This window comes from Vanacampus margaritifer, chromosome 1 (assembly GCF_051991255.1).
Source record: "Vanacampus margaritifer isolate UIUO_Vmar chromosome 1, RoL_Vmar_1.0, whole genome shotgun sequence".
NCBI lineage: Eukaryota > Metazoa > Chordata > Actinopteri > Syngnathiformes > Syngnathidae > Vanacampus > Vanacampus margaritifer.
In genome coordinates this window covers 37,856,071-37,871,529 of record NC_135432.1, presented here as the reverse complement: position 1 = coordinate 37,871,529, position 15,459 = coordinate 37,856,071, and the positions used below count along the sequence as shown (strand labels likewise).

General features: G+C 41.0%; 1 protein-coding gene and 1 long non-coding RNA gene across 2 annotated transcripts in view; one reads left to right on the top strand and one right to left on the bottom strand.

Annotated features, from left to right (window-relative positions):
* The first annotated feature begins 221 nt into the window (after nucleotides 1-221).
* On the top strand, nucleotides 222-4,144 carry ptges3a (prostaglandin E synthase 3a (cytosolic)). Its single transcript, XM_077553584.1, has 8 exons — nucleotides 222-382; nucleotides 1,280-1,393; nucleotides 1,482-1,551; nucleotides 1,633-1,731; nucleotides 2,572-2,661; nucleotides 2,774-2,830; nucleotides 3,552-3,579; nucleotides 3,707-4,144. Coding segments are annotated over exons 1-8 (480 nt in total). The 5' UTR covers nucleotides 222-380; the 3' UTR covers nucleotides 3,727-4,144.
* A 3,205-nt stretch (nucleotides 4,145-7,349) lies between these two features.
* The window catches only part of LOC144039860 (uncharacterized), a 44,508-nt gene continuing 36,398 nt past the window's right edge, over nucleotides 7,350-15,459 (bottom strand). The window contains exon 2 of the long non-coding RNA XR_013289547.1: nucleotides 7,350-14,773. This is a non-coding gene — a long non-coding RNA (uncharacterized LOC144039860). The remainder of the gene's footprint in view (nucleotides 14,774-15,459) is intronic.

Here is a 15,459-nt window from a genome sequence, read left to right as displayed (position 1 = left end):
AGCAAAAAAAGCAATTATATGCTATATGTCCTCACGAGCAAACATTTATGTCAACTTGTGCAACACCAAGCAAAAAAGTGATGCTGAATCGTCGTTACTGAAGTCATGACTAATCAACTGTCACAAGATGGCGGACACCCTGACGTATAATGTGGCAATAGGCGTGGTATCTGTGTTTGTCTCTGGCAACGCCTGCAAGGAAACGGCGCGAAGTCCACGTCACGCGACAACACTAAAATCACGCGATGTTTGGACAGGTTGCTTGTCATCCCGTTCGCGGTTTATGTTTTACTAATCTTTGTGCTAGGCTTCACAGCTAGATAGCGCTTACTGTCGATATCGTGGTCCGACGGAGGAGTTATATTGCAAATACAGTAAAGATGTAAGTCTGGTGTTTACTATGTAGGCGTCATTGTTTAACGGCATTTAGTCGTCGCGTACATTGCTAGTTAAATAGCTAATGGGGCTAGCACGTAGCACATACGAAATGCACGTGCCTGTCAGGACAAAAAAAAAAAAAGCACAATATATCTTATGTATAAATCAACAAACTTTCATGAACGAACCCGATTGGCGTATCATCGCATTACCGTTTGGAAAAAATGTCTCTAAAGGTGTGTGTTTACTGTAGTTTCCTTTTGATTTTCATGTGCCTTAAGCTAATGTCAGCCAGGCAAAGGGTCATGTTCGCAAGCGGAAAGCACGATTGGCTCGTACTTTCACACCAAAGAATTTTTGGCAGTAATAAATGATGCTTTTATATGTTTTGAGTTTGTCGGTGTGACTACATCAGTTAAATAGCTACACTTGTAGTAGTAATAATGAATAAACGCAGTGGATATTTTGCCGTGAGCGGCAACTCTCCTGCTAGCGCTATTTTGCCGTGAACGGCTCTGATTGGTCAATCGCCGTACCGAGTCAAGCACTGGGCGTGGTTCTTGGCTCGCTTGACCCTCATCTGTGTCTTTTCACGAAGTTTTAATTTTGTTTTGCCACTGAAGATAATCTTAGGAAGATCGGCATTACCAGGCAGCCTAACACTAACCATGACCATCAGACAGCATAGGCTGTTAGGCATTACCAGCCTAACCTAACCCTCAGGCAATATTGGCACTGATGGTTCACAGCATATGGCACACCTATACAATCTAACATGCTTCAATAGCTGCATTAAAACATATACAAGCCTGAACAAATATATGGTCACTTTTGATTGGCACTGTCAGTTAATGATTGGAAAATTAGATGAAATTAGTATTCTCCTCTGTGTGATACTTAGGCAACCTGCAACAGCCAAGTGGTACGACAGACGGGACGCTGTCTTTATAGAGTTCTGTGTGGAAGACAGTAAAGATGTGCGTGTGTGTTTTGACAAGACTAAATTTGATTTCAGGTAAGTCTTTTTTCCACTGCTTGTCAAGTGCTGATCACATCTAATTCAATTCTGTTATTAATAATGATCTTTTGTCATTTTAACACAGCTGTGCCAGTGAAGCAAATAACATCAAACATCAGAATACAATGGAACTTTATGGGGAGATCGACCCCAAAGTGAGTGTTGTGTGTATGTCTTGAGTTGACCTAGGGTCATGTGTTGCATGATCCCAAGCCTGAGTCTTTATTGTTGCACAGGAATCTAAACACAGACGCACAGACAGGTCGGTGTTGTGTTGTTTACGAAAAGCGGAGACTGGGAAGGCGTGGCCTCGACTGACCAAAGACAAGACAAGGGTAACACTTGGCAACTTTGACTTGTTTTTCCACAGATACAGTAACCACTAAAATCCAAAGCAATTTATTTACTCCCACATTCTACTTGACCTCTGATTCATTTTTGAAAAAGTTCTTTTATTCCAGGGTTGCATGCCTTCTTTATAAATATTGTATTGTTCAAAATTTGAACAGCTAGTAAAAATTCTGGTTATCAAAAGCTAGCACTAGTTATACAGTGGATTTTAAAAGTCTATGCAACCCTGGTCAGTATTTCTTGTGATTTAGTAATAATAATAATACATTTTATTTGTAATGCACCTTACATCTACAATAGATATCAAAGTGTTACAACAATAAAAACAAGATTATAACATCTAGGTAAAGGTCTCAGGAACACATAAAACAGATTTATAAATCAAAATGTCTTTTCAAAAATCCGGTAGTCCTGTCGCGCCGTGCGAAGCTAACCGCCAGACCACCATGTGATATGAAGGCCAACTTCAAAATAAAAGCTTAGCAAATAATACATGGACATCAATTCAATAGCCTTGGTAGGCTTGTATTTTGAAGTTGATTACAATTTTAAAAATGTTGAACACTGTTTTCCAAAGTTAAAGTAGATGTTTGCAGATAATTTATTTAGAAAAGCACAAAGATAATTAGTATACTTTCATGGAGGGCTACAGAAATTTGAGAATATTTACTGTTGAGAGGCCAAAATAGACTAGTTGTCGATTAATCGTTGCACATCGATGGCGAATGAAGTCGCACCTGACTAAAGATGTGACAACTTTGAAGGAACGTGATGGCATCATTGCTAACAACTGCACTTAAATGGACAACGTTTGTCTCTGCCAGTGTAACTGCCTCAGCGTGGACTTCAACAACTGGAAAGACTGGGAAGATGACTCGGATGAAGACTTAAACAGTTTTGACAAGTTCTCAGAGGTAAGAGTCTGTACATGACGTGCACATGCACACACACACACACACACACACACACACACACACACACACACACACACACACGTTAAATGGAATTGTGTTGTATTGTTTCTAGATGATGAACAACATGGGAGGCGATGATCTACCTGACTTAGACTGTGCTGATGAAGAGGTGTGTGTTTTTTTTATACACACACAGTCATCTGTATGATCATAATCATACTAATTCTTCAGAATCAGAACAATCTTTATTTGTCAAGTATGTAAAAACATACGAGCAATTTGACTCCATTGTGATAATGTTGGTAGAAAATACGTAATTTCAATAAAAACTTAGATATATAAGCCAAAATGTCGAAAAGTCAAACTGGCTGTCACGCCGCCACGCAGGCTGACTTCAAAGTAAAAGCCCACTAAGGCTAGTTGCTTTGGCATCAATGTATCATTTGGTAAGCTTTATTTTGAAGTTGGTGTTAGCATAGGCGGTGTTACTTTGAGTATGTTTCCAGCTTCCCTGACACATCTGAATGACGTCGGGACAAGTGGCACTGCTAGTGAATGTGGACTGATCATGTTGCTTTTGTGTGAATGTGCAGTTAAGTTTGTTGTTTTCACCAACCAATCCGCGTATATTGTGCGATCCAAACTGTGGGGCCTGGTCCATACGGATCAATGATGATCCGTTGCACCGTTAGTGACAAGTTAACGGAGTAAATCCGTTTTGTGCATCACGTTGGTGTGTTGTCATAAAATATCGATATCTGCAGGTAACTCTACCGAAAGGTACCCATCCCTATAATCACAATCAGAATCTATATATTGTCATTGGACCGTGTACAGTAGAAGAAATGGGGAGGAATTCCCACTAATAATGTTTGTTTTGTTTCTTGCAGCACGACACTGCAGACAGCGATGATGAAAGTATGTATTGTTTTTCATTTTTTCAGTTATCTGTTTGACAAAAACGGACTTGAAACCTTCTCAAGTTTTTTTGGGTGGTGTACAGACCCTATTGAAACTATTGAAATGTTTGTGTCCCCACCTTAAGAAATGCCTGACCTTGAATAGAAGACCCTGCACCCTGTAAGTGGAAGTTTAAAAGTTGGTTGCAGGCGGCGATAGAGAGAGAAGACCAAAGAAGATCTTGAAGCGGACTGAAACCACCACAACACAGGAGGTGTTCCTCTTCTCTTCTTCTGCGTGGACTCAATTGTTGTGTTGTGTTCTTCTCCATCCACTTACATGAGTGCACAGGGATGTCTTACTCCACTTTGTCCTTTTAACTTTTCAATCAAAATGCTCCTTTTCCAGACGATGTTTTTTTTTTGAAGGATACCTTTCTCTTTTAATATTTTGTAATGCAAATTGCACTTATGTTTGATAATATGAAAATGTTTTCCCCCATTTGTATTTCAACATCTACAAATATTTAACAATAACCGTTAAGTTTTTTTCAGCCAATTAAATAAAGTTATTTTGCAAAGGACATCCTGTGTTGGGAGTGGTACCGTTTTGGCAAACTTTTTAATTTAATTTTTTAAATGTTGCACTTTGAAACAAAACGACACCTGCACACACACACCACACAAAATACTTCTTCCATTTGACTGAAATTATTAGGAGCACGTATTGGATGTTCAACTGATGTGTGTTCATTTGAAACACTAAGACAGCGCTTGGAGAGCCTTGCGTGCGATTCTGTATTCATTTTGCTTGTTCTTAACTGCTGGATTGACTCGGAAGTTTCTAATAAACTTGTCTCACTCTCTTCAACCAAAGTCTCACTGACTAAAATACTTCACTTGCGGTTCTTACCATTTATCTAATCACGACAGTGATGTGTCACAACTGAAGAGGTTAAATTTATTCCTCTTTTGCGTGTTCCAAAAATATGAAGGCAGATTTCTTGTAAGAAAAAACACCATTGCAAAGATGATTTATTAAAACAGAGATCTCCGGACATCGGGACACCCTGAACATCACGTAGGAGGTGGAATTTTCAGAGTGCCCATTGTGCCCCCTCCCTTGCGGAAGAGGGCTTCTTATAGTATCGAGCTTGGAAAGTGAATCGCCTTTTAAAACACGTTATACAACAGATTTGCAGCTGTGCCGGTCTCCAGACAAAATATACTCTCCGGGTACTTTTTCTCAAAACAATATCTCACAAACAAGTTGAACTAGATTTAGAGTGGCCGTGAGGGATGGCGCAAACAGAGTGTGTGTGTGTGCTCTCTCAAAGCAGATTCTGTTCTCAAGGACAAAATGTGTGTTTTCGCACACTGAGAAGGAATTTTAGACTAATCAAAGTGTATGGTTTAGGTTAAGGTCAAATTATACTGAGTTCAACACTATTTCACCTACTTTACACATCTATAAAACATTTCAACATGGTTAATATATGAAATAAAGAATTAAAATGTTAATAATATCTAACAGTCCCCCCTTTGGGCTCTTAATAGCCCAATAACTAGACATTTAAACATTTTACACAAAGATTTCAGCGGGATTTTCATCATCGCAATGGCAGGTGCAACAGTAGAATAAGAGAAAAATAAAAACATTCTTTTTTAGCAGGAGAGGAGGTCAGTCATATGTCAAAACAATGATTCATTAAAAGATTTTTTTCAGTAAAATAAGCGTATCATATATGAAGACGATGTGTTGTGATTATGTTCAAAAATTGTGGTGGGGGATCCCAGAAATAGCAAATTGGCATGAATTGGCAGCGAAGCTGCTGCTTGCTCCGCAAGCAGTCCCATAACTATAATAATAAGCCCATTTGCATTTTTCTAGGAATAGTAATATGTGCTGCTTGCTACGCAAAGCAGTCCCATAATAATAAGCCCATTTTTCTAGGAATAGTAATATGTGCTGCTTGCTGTTTAAGCAAGCAGCAGCTTCGCTCCGCAAGCAGTCCCATAATAAACCACTGTCCTAGGTAGAATAACAATATGTGCCTGCTTGCTTCGCAATAACAATTTTACTTTCTGGACCTGGATTTGCCACCTCTGGTTTTAACTAAGACGGCGGCTGGCATTATCGTCGCCACCAGAAACATGTGACCTCCACTTAAATACCAACGTTGTAGCGCAGCGCCACTGAATGCAACGTAACATAATTACCGTACATGTGTTATACACGTCACGTTGGTTTGTCTGAACAATTAAATAAGGTGGATGGAATCATCCGATTTCTGGAAATATTAAATAGCAAAAGCCTCCGCGAATTTTCAAGTCAGAATATGTATACAATATATTTTGACGGGCTGCTGTCTGTGTTGTTCACTTCATTTGACAGTCATGTATATTGCTGTGAAATTATAACTGTTGACTGAACATTTAGTGATGAAAGCTCACTAGATCAGGATTGCGCACAGTCAAAAGAAAAGAGGAAAATTATGTCAAAATTCCTTTCAATTTATTAAGGTTGGTTTACACAATACATTTTAGCACTTTGGCTCCTTTCCTCCCTTTTGTGCGATCTGGCATTTTATTTTACTCTGATCATCCGGTTATCCAGTTACTTTTTTGTGTGTTTGTTTGTCAATCTTTATTATTTAATTCAATCGACCAGATTTGGTCTAAAGAGATGTGAAATGAAGACTTGATTTAGACGTCTAAATAAAGTCTAAATACAAACTACACAGGAAATTATGCATTCATAAAACGTACAGTTATATTTTGTTGTTTAATATTTATTGAATTCGATTTTAACGTCTTGATTTGGGCTAAAATATAGACCAAATTATAGATGGGAGAATTTCGGTCTAAACTCATAGACGTCTAAGGCTCAGTGGGCAGTTGAAAACAAGTTTGAGGATATGCTGTAATAATACACAAACGATTAGACATTTTAGAGAAAATCAACCGACTTCCCCTCCCCCCTTTATTAATCCAAAAAACAGCATCCAAATCTTTCTCCATAGAACATGAGAATTACAAATTGAGCACACAATCGTGCATTTGAACAGGACAAAAAGAAAACAAAAGAAAGAAGTATAATCAGACAATAAATTATTCAAATGATCAAATACCAACAAGGCTTGCTTTGTTTTAATCCTCCTCAATGTACTTCCAAAACTTTCAATTTCCATACAGGAAATCAAAAACAAAGGTCGACATTTAAATCAACTGACTTTGAGGACATTTTACGTGCATGGACTGTTATGTATGGCCGTCTGTATGTCGTGTTGTATGTTGAATACAATGTTAAGATTCAAAATTTCTACATGTTTTGAATACTGTTTTAGTTCAAATTAATTAGTCAGTTTAGTTATCTGTTTGAAAAAATTGTTAAAAAAAAAAAAAAAAACGAGCTATACAAAGCGAATAAACTAAAAGCGACATGGGAAAAACAACACGTGGATACCAATTACTCAAGCGTAAAGCTGAGGAAACACAAAACTAGGGAGCAAAAAAGGCTCAACGCGTGGTTAACAATCACTCAGGCAATAAGCCAAGGAAACAACAACATAAAACTACGTGTCAAAAGACTCACGTAAGAAACAAAGCTAGAGATAGGAATTTGGAACACAAAGTCAGAATAAAGCTATTGGGCGATGTTGGAATTTATTTCTATATTAATATAAACTTAAGTTAATAATCTGACTCCAATTTGTGACCTTACCAAACTACCACCCATCCAACAATAGCATGCTCGTTCTGCAATAGAAAGGTATCAGGAAGCCGGCATTTTCACACACGAGTGGATTTATTCCTAACACTCAAATCTAATACAAACAGCTGGGGTCCCGGGTCGCTATCAATACAATTCTATACGTCTCTGTCTCAAGCAGCCAACGTAGTCTCATCCGAGTTGCCCCAGTGAATAGTTATACTACACAATATTTAAATGACACAGAAACAAAGGCATCCTGACATTATTCTATTGGCTATGTGTTTTCTGCAGTTTAACTTTAGCTTGTTTTTCATTGGCCGATCTTCATCCGCAGCGTCACTGGGTGGCTTCTCCTGTTTTGTACTTTTCCGCCCCGGTGTAAAACAAATGTGGTTTACAACCTACTCTGATCTTATCGCGGCTCTGCATCTCCCCCTGCAATTAGCATCCTTTGTTGGCAACATTCCATTCCTGCAACCCCCATTCACACAAACTCTTACATTCCTTTATTCCCTCTCATGACCTCAGACGACTGAGGTCATCACTCGAATACCTTGTTTTTTATTGTTAAACATGAGCTAAAAATCAATAAACAACTAAAAATTAGTAAAAAAATTTCATTCTAGTAGAAAATCAGTCTAAACTTTCATTCTAGTAGAAAATCAGTATAAAATTTCATTCTCTCTCATGGCCTCAGATCCCTGAGGCTACCTTCACATACTCACATCCCGGACTCCCGGAGGGCCACAGCTGTCTCCGCTTCCTGGGGGTCCTTCTGAGGGATCATCATATACTGACCACCCGGCGGTAGTGGCCCCAACGTGCGTTCAATTGTCTTAACAGTCAATGATCTGATACATGGAATATAGCAACTTCCGCATAACACCATAATAGCGGCAAACATCGCGAGAGACATCAATACTGATGCAATCAAGCTTTTATATTTGCCAAAGACGTTTAACCAGTCAGAGTACCAACTGGTGTCCACGCCTGAATGCTCTTTCATTTTATTACTTAGCGTGCGCAGACCCTCCAATGCCTTAGTAAGGCGACCATCAGGAGATGTATTGTTGGGGATCAGAGTACAACACTGCTCCCCAAAAATACCACACACTCCTCCTCTTTCAGCTAACACCATATCTAAACTCATTCTATTTTGGAATGCCATAAGAGACGTGGCTGCTAATTGCTCGTGCACTGCCTGGAGTGCCGAGGTGGTAAAGTTCGCCAATCGTTGGACATTATAGTGGACATAATTAATCCGGTCCACATTTTTGTTTACTGTAATAAACAGAAAAATACTCTCCCATCCTGCCGCCACTTGATCCACCAATTTGTATTCATCAGGGACCCCTCTCGGAACTCCAATTGCATCTATGTATGTGGGGTCTCCTGCATTCAACCATTCTTGCATGTCCCTTTTCTTCCTCCCAAGGAAGGGGATTCTTCCCCACTGTCTAACTCCTTCCCAATTTATCCTAGCCATGTCTAATGCTGTCACACTAATTGGCATGATCAGCGTTACTAGGGCGCACTTACCTGAGGCATTGGGGGAAACCTATCGTACAACACTCTCTCTCCACACCACAGCCAAACATCAGCCCGAGCGAGAGGTATTCCTGCTGGCAAAGACACATTTTCATTACACCATGACTCCTGGATGTTTCCAATCCCAGGGCCACTCCCATGTAACTTTCACCCAAGTGTTCACCTGTGTCGGTTGTTTACACTTCAGATTTAACAGTAGTTGTTGTGTCTGTGTCAGCGTCTTACCACCATCTTGCTCTGCTTCATACCATACCGTTCCATTACAGGAATGATACACCATCACTCGTTCTCCTTTCGTTCCATCACTTCTATCATCCCGCACCATATGTTCAAACGCTAACATAGTCCACACAAAGCACAAGCCTGCAAACAAAATAGTCAATAAAGTTAAACATTTGCATCGTCGTCGTTTTTGTTCAGACACTTCCGAGTCCGATTTTGATCCAATTCTCGCCATCGTCACATTCCCTCTCTTGACCTGCCCGTCCGGGCAGTCAATCTTTAAGCTCACCATTGGCAGGCACAAAGTCTGGGGCCGGGCGCAACTGTGAGTAATGGTACCACTTTTGTCCTTTAGTTTCAATTCTCATAATCGCTTGCACCTCATTTGGGAGGCCGTTCAGCATCGCCGTCCTGAACATCATCTCAGCTTCAGGGTAGCTGCCTGGGTGTTTACCTGTGGTCTCAATCCACAGCTCCAATGCCTGAGCATAACGTTGCTCTTTGTCGTACATCAAATTTCTGTATTTTTAACGCTGGTTTCTTATTATAGCAGTGTAAATCATTTAAAAACAACATCATCTTAACTCAGAACTATTCATGTCCGGCCGGGCCATGAACAGTCTGAGAAGAGATTTATACTTATACCTTAAATAAACACTGCAGTTCATTTTTAACAACTTGTCTCATGAAAAAATGTCACCCAGGTGTGTCAATGTTCCTTCCACACCTAAATGGCATATTCCATGGGCTCTAAAAATTATACTTTTCAATCGTTTCTGAGATGGAACATACTTACCGTATTTCTGCTATAAGGGTCGTCTTTTGTCATCTTTGTAGAACTTACTTTCCAACTCCCATCCTCTTCATTCGCTGCCTGTAAATTCCTCACACCAAACTTCATTCTCACATCAGACTTCCTTTTCAACCATACACAGACAGACCAGTCATTCTCACATCAGACTTCCTTTTCAACCATACACAGACAGACCAGTCATTCCCCCATCTGATAAAGATCAATTTTGATCATTTCAGACCTGAATGTGAAAACTGCAGCCGCTTCCAAATTGCTGCTTCAAAGAGGAAAAAAAACAGACACCTTGTGTCCTGTAGATTAGAAAAAACAACCAAATTGTGACAATTTGGCCAACACCAGAACTATAAAAAGATCTCCAGCTGAGCTAGCCATGAGCCATCAAAACAAAAGCCTTTGAGGCAAGAGTTTGTAATGTAAATTTGAATCCTGTTCAGGTAACTTAAAGTGAGAAAAACAACTCAAGCAGATGTAAATTAAGATACTGCAGCGGAGGACTTTTAGGGTCAGGAAGAGAAGAAAATCTTTTTTTTTTTTTTTAAACAACCCCATTAATCTATTGCAGGTCACAAATCTTCCAAATATCTGCCATCTCAACTAGTACGAGAAATGAGTTATAATCAGAAAAACAAAACAAAATCCCTACTTTAAACCAACCAAAAAGTATTCTTAAAATGCTAACTAACCTCACCTCTTCTACAGAGTAGTGGGGGCTTTGTAAAAACACAGCAGGGAACTTTGCAGATCATGACCCAATTAAAAATCAGTGCTGCAACCTAAATCAAAAATTAAAAATTTAACCAGCAAATTCGCCGTAAGTGTTCCATATCTGAGTCCACTCTGAGAAGCCAAAGTTATAAAAGAGAAATGGGGAAAAAATAGAAGGCCAAATTCAACAAGCATCAAACAACGGAAAATATAGTATTTTAAAGATTAGAATGAATTTTGTACTACCCTAATTCACATAAGCTGTTCTCAATTTCCGAAACTGCGTTGCTATAGATCACATCTCCTTTCTGACCTAGTACAGAGTGCAAATGTCTACAAACAGAATACAACATACGACCTCAGGCACCAAACTCAGATGATTCCAGAACTTTGAGTCCACAACTGGAGTTCATATTCCTTCCTGTCCTTGTCGATAGCAGTTTATGCAGGGCATAGTTCAAAGCGGGCACTGGGCTTTGTGTACTGGAGTTCTCAGGAAAAGTTCATCATGGCAGAATCGATGATAATCCTGTCTGCTCAAAAAGTTGCTGGACATTATGCTCAAACAATGCATAAGAGTCATTGAACAGTCACAGGACGAGCGGATTTACAGTGTACCATCCTTTTCGCAGTCCGTGTGGTCACTTCCCCCCCGAAAGTGACCATTGTTCAGTTCGCCGTCCACTCTGAACATCAAGCATAGCAGGAGAATGCTGTTCATTCCATTTCCAGCACTTTTTGGTTGAGTCACCCAAGTGAAACACCTTTCAGTCAAAGATTGAACCTGCCTGAAACATTTATACACTCCGAACAGACAGAGGGAGATGAGATCATAGCAAGAGAACACTGCTTGTTATCATTCAATTTCCAAGAAAAAATAAAATGAAAAATTCCCCCAAAATATTTTGTTTTTCAAACCCCTAATTTATTCATTTTGTGGTTTTATTTGAATTTGATCACTAGACTATAGCAAGTAGTAGTACTATATTTACGCATATGTCTACCATAGACATCTTCATTACGTGTTACCTCAAATTTAAGAAACATGTGACAGCTGTCAGTCACCCTGGCCACTTGGATGGAAGTCCTTTCCAGACTTCTAGAATGGGACTCAGATAAAGACAAAGGTTAAATCATTTTCACACCTACGAATAAGTTATCAGAGATGCAGGGGAAATATAAAAATTAAAAATGAAAAGTCTATTTCAATTAAAATTTGGTTTTATTACTTATTCAACTATATTACACAGATCTGATTTTAAAAATAATATGATAGTGGCCTGTAGTTAACACCTAGACCTCTATATCCTTCCGCATAACAGGAACAATTTGATTTTAACAGACTAGCATTAGAAGACCCCTGCTATTCACACACACAACAGACTACAAGTCTCCCAAATGGAGACAATGGGAGAGAGGACTAAACTTATCACACCCCCTGTCCTTTTTATTTAGTTTAATTTAATTTTAACAGACAACAGTACAAATCACCACCTTCTTAAAACAGCAGCTCACGGCCCCCATCCTTTCAAAATATGCAGATTTCCTGCTTACCATTCTTTTTCACCCTTTTTTGAGGACAAAGAATTTTGGAGGGAAAAAATTACTTTCCACCCGTCTTTTTCTTTCTTTCCTACACTTAAAAATCACTGTCTTAAACAAACTTACACTTCCATTCACTTAACTTCTGCACTTTTCTCATCTCCACAAAGGCAGTGAGGAGAAACAGACCAAATGGCCATTTTGATTTCTAAAATCTCGCTAGAACATCACACAACACACCTTTCCCATAATTAAAAATTGTTGGCATCCCCCCTGGACCTGCTCTCCTCACTATCGCCTCTCCTCTCTTCCTCACTCAGCGCTCTGAGCATCTGCCGCTGCTCACGTAACATCACCTCATCTTCCTCATCACTCTCCACTTCCCCCTCGCGGTGATCAGCGTTGCTGGGCGTTGCCTGCCCCCGTCTCTGTGTCCCTGTCACCATTTTCTCTAACATCTCTCTTTCCTCAGTCTGCACCTTATGTCCATCAAACAACTTCCCCTGTGCCTCCTCCCTTATCAGCTTCAGAGTCCTCTTATACCCTGCACTAGTGGTGCCCCCGTCTCCTGCTAACACCGCCCTTGACGTGCGCACGGGCGACTCACTCCCCCGCAGCCTTTTCCTCTCATTATTCACAGCCTGTTCGATCAACTGTATTGTTGCTGGCGTCATCCGTGACCCGTCATCTTCCACATCTAAAACCATTCTGCCCCCCAAAGTGACTACGGGGGCCATCACTGACGCCGTCGGATACGGAGGGGGCGCAAATACATACTGTCCCGAGCTCGGCAACTGTGGATAAACGCCTCTAAAACATTCCGCCTTTTCTCCCTTATCAATCACTTCATCCTCTTTCTTTTCCTCTTTCTTTTCCTCTCTTATCGCTGCCAGCGCAGTCGCAATAGTCGCCAATTGGTGAATGCCCCGTCTATCATTCTCTACATCTTTAACTTCTTTTCCAAGTTTATGACGCTTTCGCCATCCGACTCGGCTCTGTTCCTCCTCCATATCTTGAATATTTGCCAACATTCTGCTCTCCTTTTCCTGTAACTGCCGCGCTAACTTCGACATATCCCATGTTCCAGGTTCTCCGCGAAACAATTCATCCTTCTTTAATTTCCGAAACAACTTCTGACACCGTTCTCTTTCCTTCTTAATTCTCTTACTTTCTATTCCACTAATCAACTGTGATTCCAGCTTAGCGTAATGACCATTAATCTCCGACCAGACTTCAGGGGACCCGAGACCCTCATCACACTTTCTCTTATCTGCCATCCTTAAATCCACTCGCACGTGTCCTAATCACTTCAACAATAACAAAGCTAGAGATAGGAATTTGGAACACAAAGTCAGAATAAAGCTATTGGGCGATGTTGGAATTTATTTCTATATTAATATAAACTTAAGTTAATAATCTGACTCCAATTTGTGACCTTACCAAACTACCACCCATCCAACAATAGCATGCTCGTTCTGCAATAGAAAGTTATCAGGAAGCCGGCATTTTCACACACGAGTGGATTTATTCCTAACACTCAAATCTAATACAAACAGCTGGGGTCCCGGGTCCCTATCAATACAATTCTATACGTCTCTGTCTCAAGCAGCCAACGTAGTCTCATCCGAGTTGCCCCAGTGAATAGTTATACTACACAATATTTAAATGACACAGAAACAAAGGCATCCTGACATTATTCTATTGGCTATGTGTTTTCTGCAGTTTAACTTTAGCTTGTTTTTCATTGGCCGATCTTCATCCGCAGCGTCACTGGGTGGCTTCTCCTGTTTTGTACTTTTCCGCCCCGGTGTAAAACAAATGTGGTTTACAACCTACTCTGATCTTATCGTGGCTCTGCATCTCCCCCTGCAATTAGCATCCTTTGTTGGCAACATTCCATTCCTGCAACCCCCATTCACACAAACTCTTACATTCCATTAGCGAGAACGTAGCAAGGTCAACACTCCGTTGAGGAGTGTCGGCAGTTCCAGTCCTTATAAAGCGTTGATTTGTGAATAATAAACAGGTGTGGCGCAGGAGGACACGCCCCTCTACTTAATCAGAGACTGAAGAAAAACACAACGCAATGAGAGCACAGCCATAACAGTATCCCCCCTTTACGGACGCCCCCTGGCGGACCACCTGGTTTTGAGGGATGAGTTGCATGGAAGTCATGGATGAGAGACGGTTCCAGGATCCAGGAGCAAGGAACCCATTGCCACTCCTCAGGCCCATAACCCTCCCAGTCGACGAGATACTGCACACCCCTGCCCCGTTTTCTCGAATCCAAGATGCTTTGGACGGTGTAGACAGGATCTCCGTCGACGATACGTGGAGCCGGAGGAGGAGATCCCGGAGGGTTCAGGGAGCTGGAAGACACTGGCTTAATGAGGGAGACGTGGAACACGGGGTGTACCTTGAGTGATGGAGGGAGCGCAGCCGCACGGAGACATGATTGATTATCGGTTCCGGAGTGCCCTCCAGCCAGTGCCTCCATTCATGTAGAGCAGTGACGATAACCAGGAGTTCTCTATTCCCGACGTCGTAGTTGGCCTCAGCTGGGGCGAGACGACGGGAGTAGAAGGCACAGGGGTGGAGTATCCGGTCGACCGGTGAGCGCTGAGACAGCACGGCCCCCACTCCTAAATCAGATGCGCCCACCTCAACCTCAAAAGGAAGAAGAGGGTCAGGGTGACGTAAAACAGGAGGACACGTAAATGCCCGCTTAAGAGCTAAAAACACAGATTCGGCCTCGTCAGACCAAAGGAACTGAAGCTTAGCGGAGGTTAGCCTGGTAAGCGGTTTTACAAGCTAGCGATAATTCCTAATAAAGCGACGGTAAAAGTTAGCAAACCCCAAAAATCTCTGTAGCTGTTTGCGAGTGGAGGGACAAGGCCGTTCGAGGATAGTGCGGATCTTATCGTCATCCACCCTAATCTGTCCATCCTCCACCACGTACCCCAAAAACCTAACCGAGGAAGAGTGAAAAAAGTACCTTTTTCATGTGCATACGGTGTTCTTTGATATCACGGGAGAAGATTAGGATATCATCCAAGAAGACGAAACAAAACACTTTCAGTATGTCTCGAAGGACATCGTTAACCAGGTTTTGGAAGACGGCAGGTGAGTTAGTTAACCCAAATGGCATAACTTAATATTCAAAGTGCCTCAATGGGGTCTTAAAGTCTGTCTTCCACTCATCCCCTTCACGGATACGCACCAGGTAGTACGCGCTGCGAAGATCGAGTTTAGAAAAAATCTTAGCCTTTTGCAGAGGTGCAAAAGCTGAATCAAGCTGAGGCAACGGGTATTTATTCTTTACAGTAATATCGTTAAGCCCCCGATAATCCGCG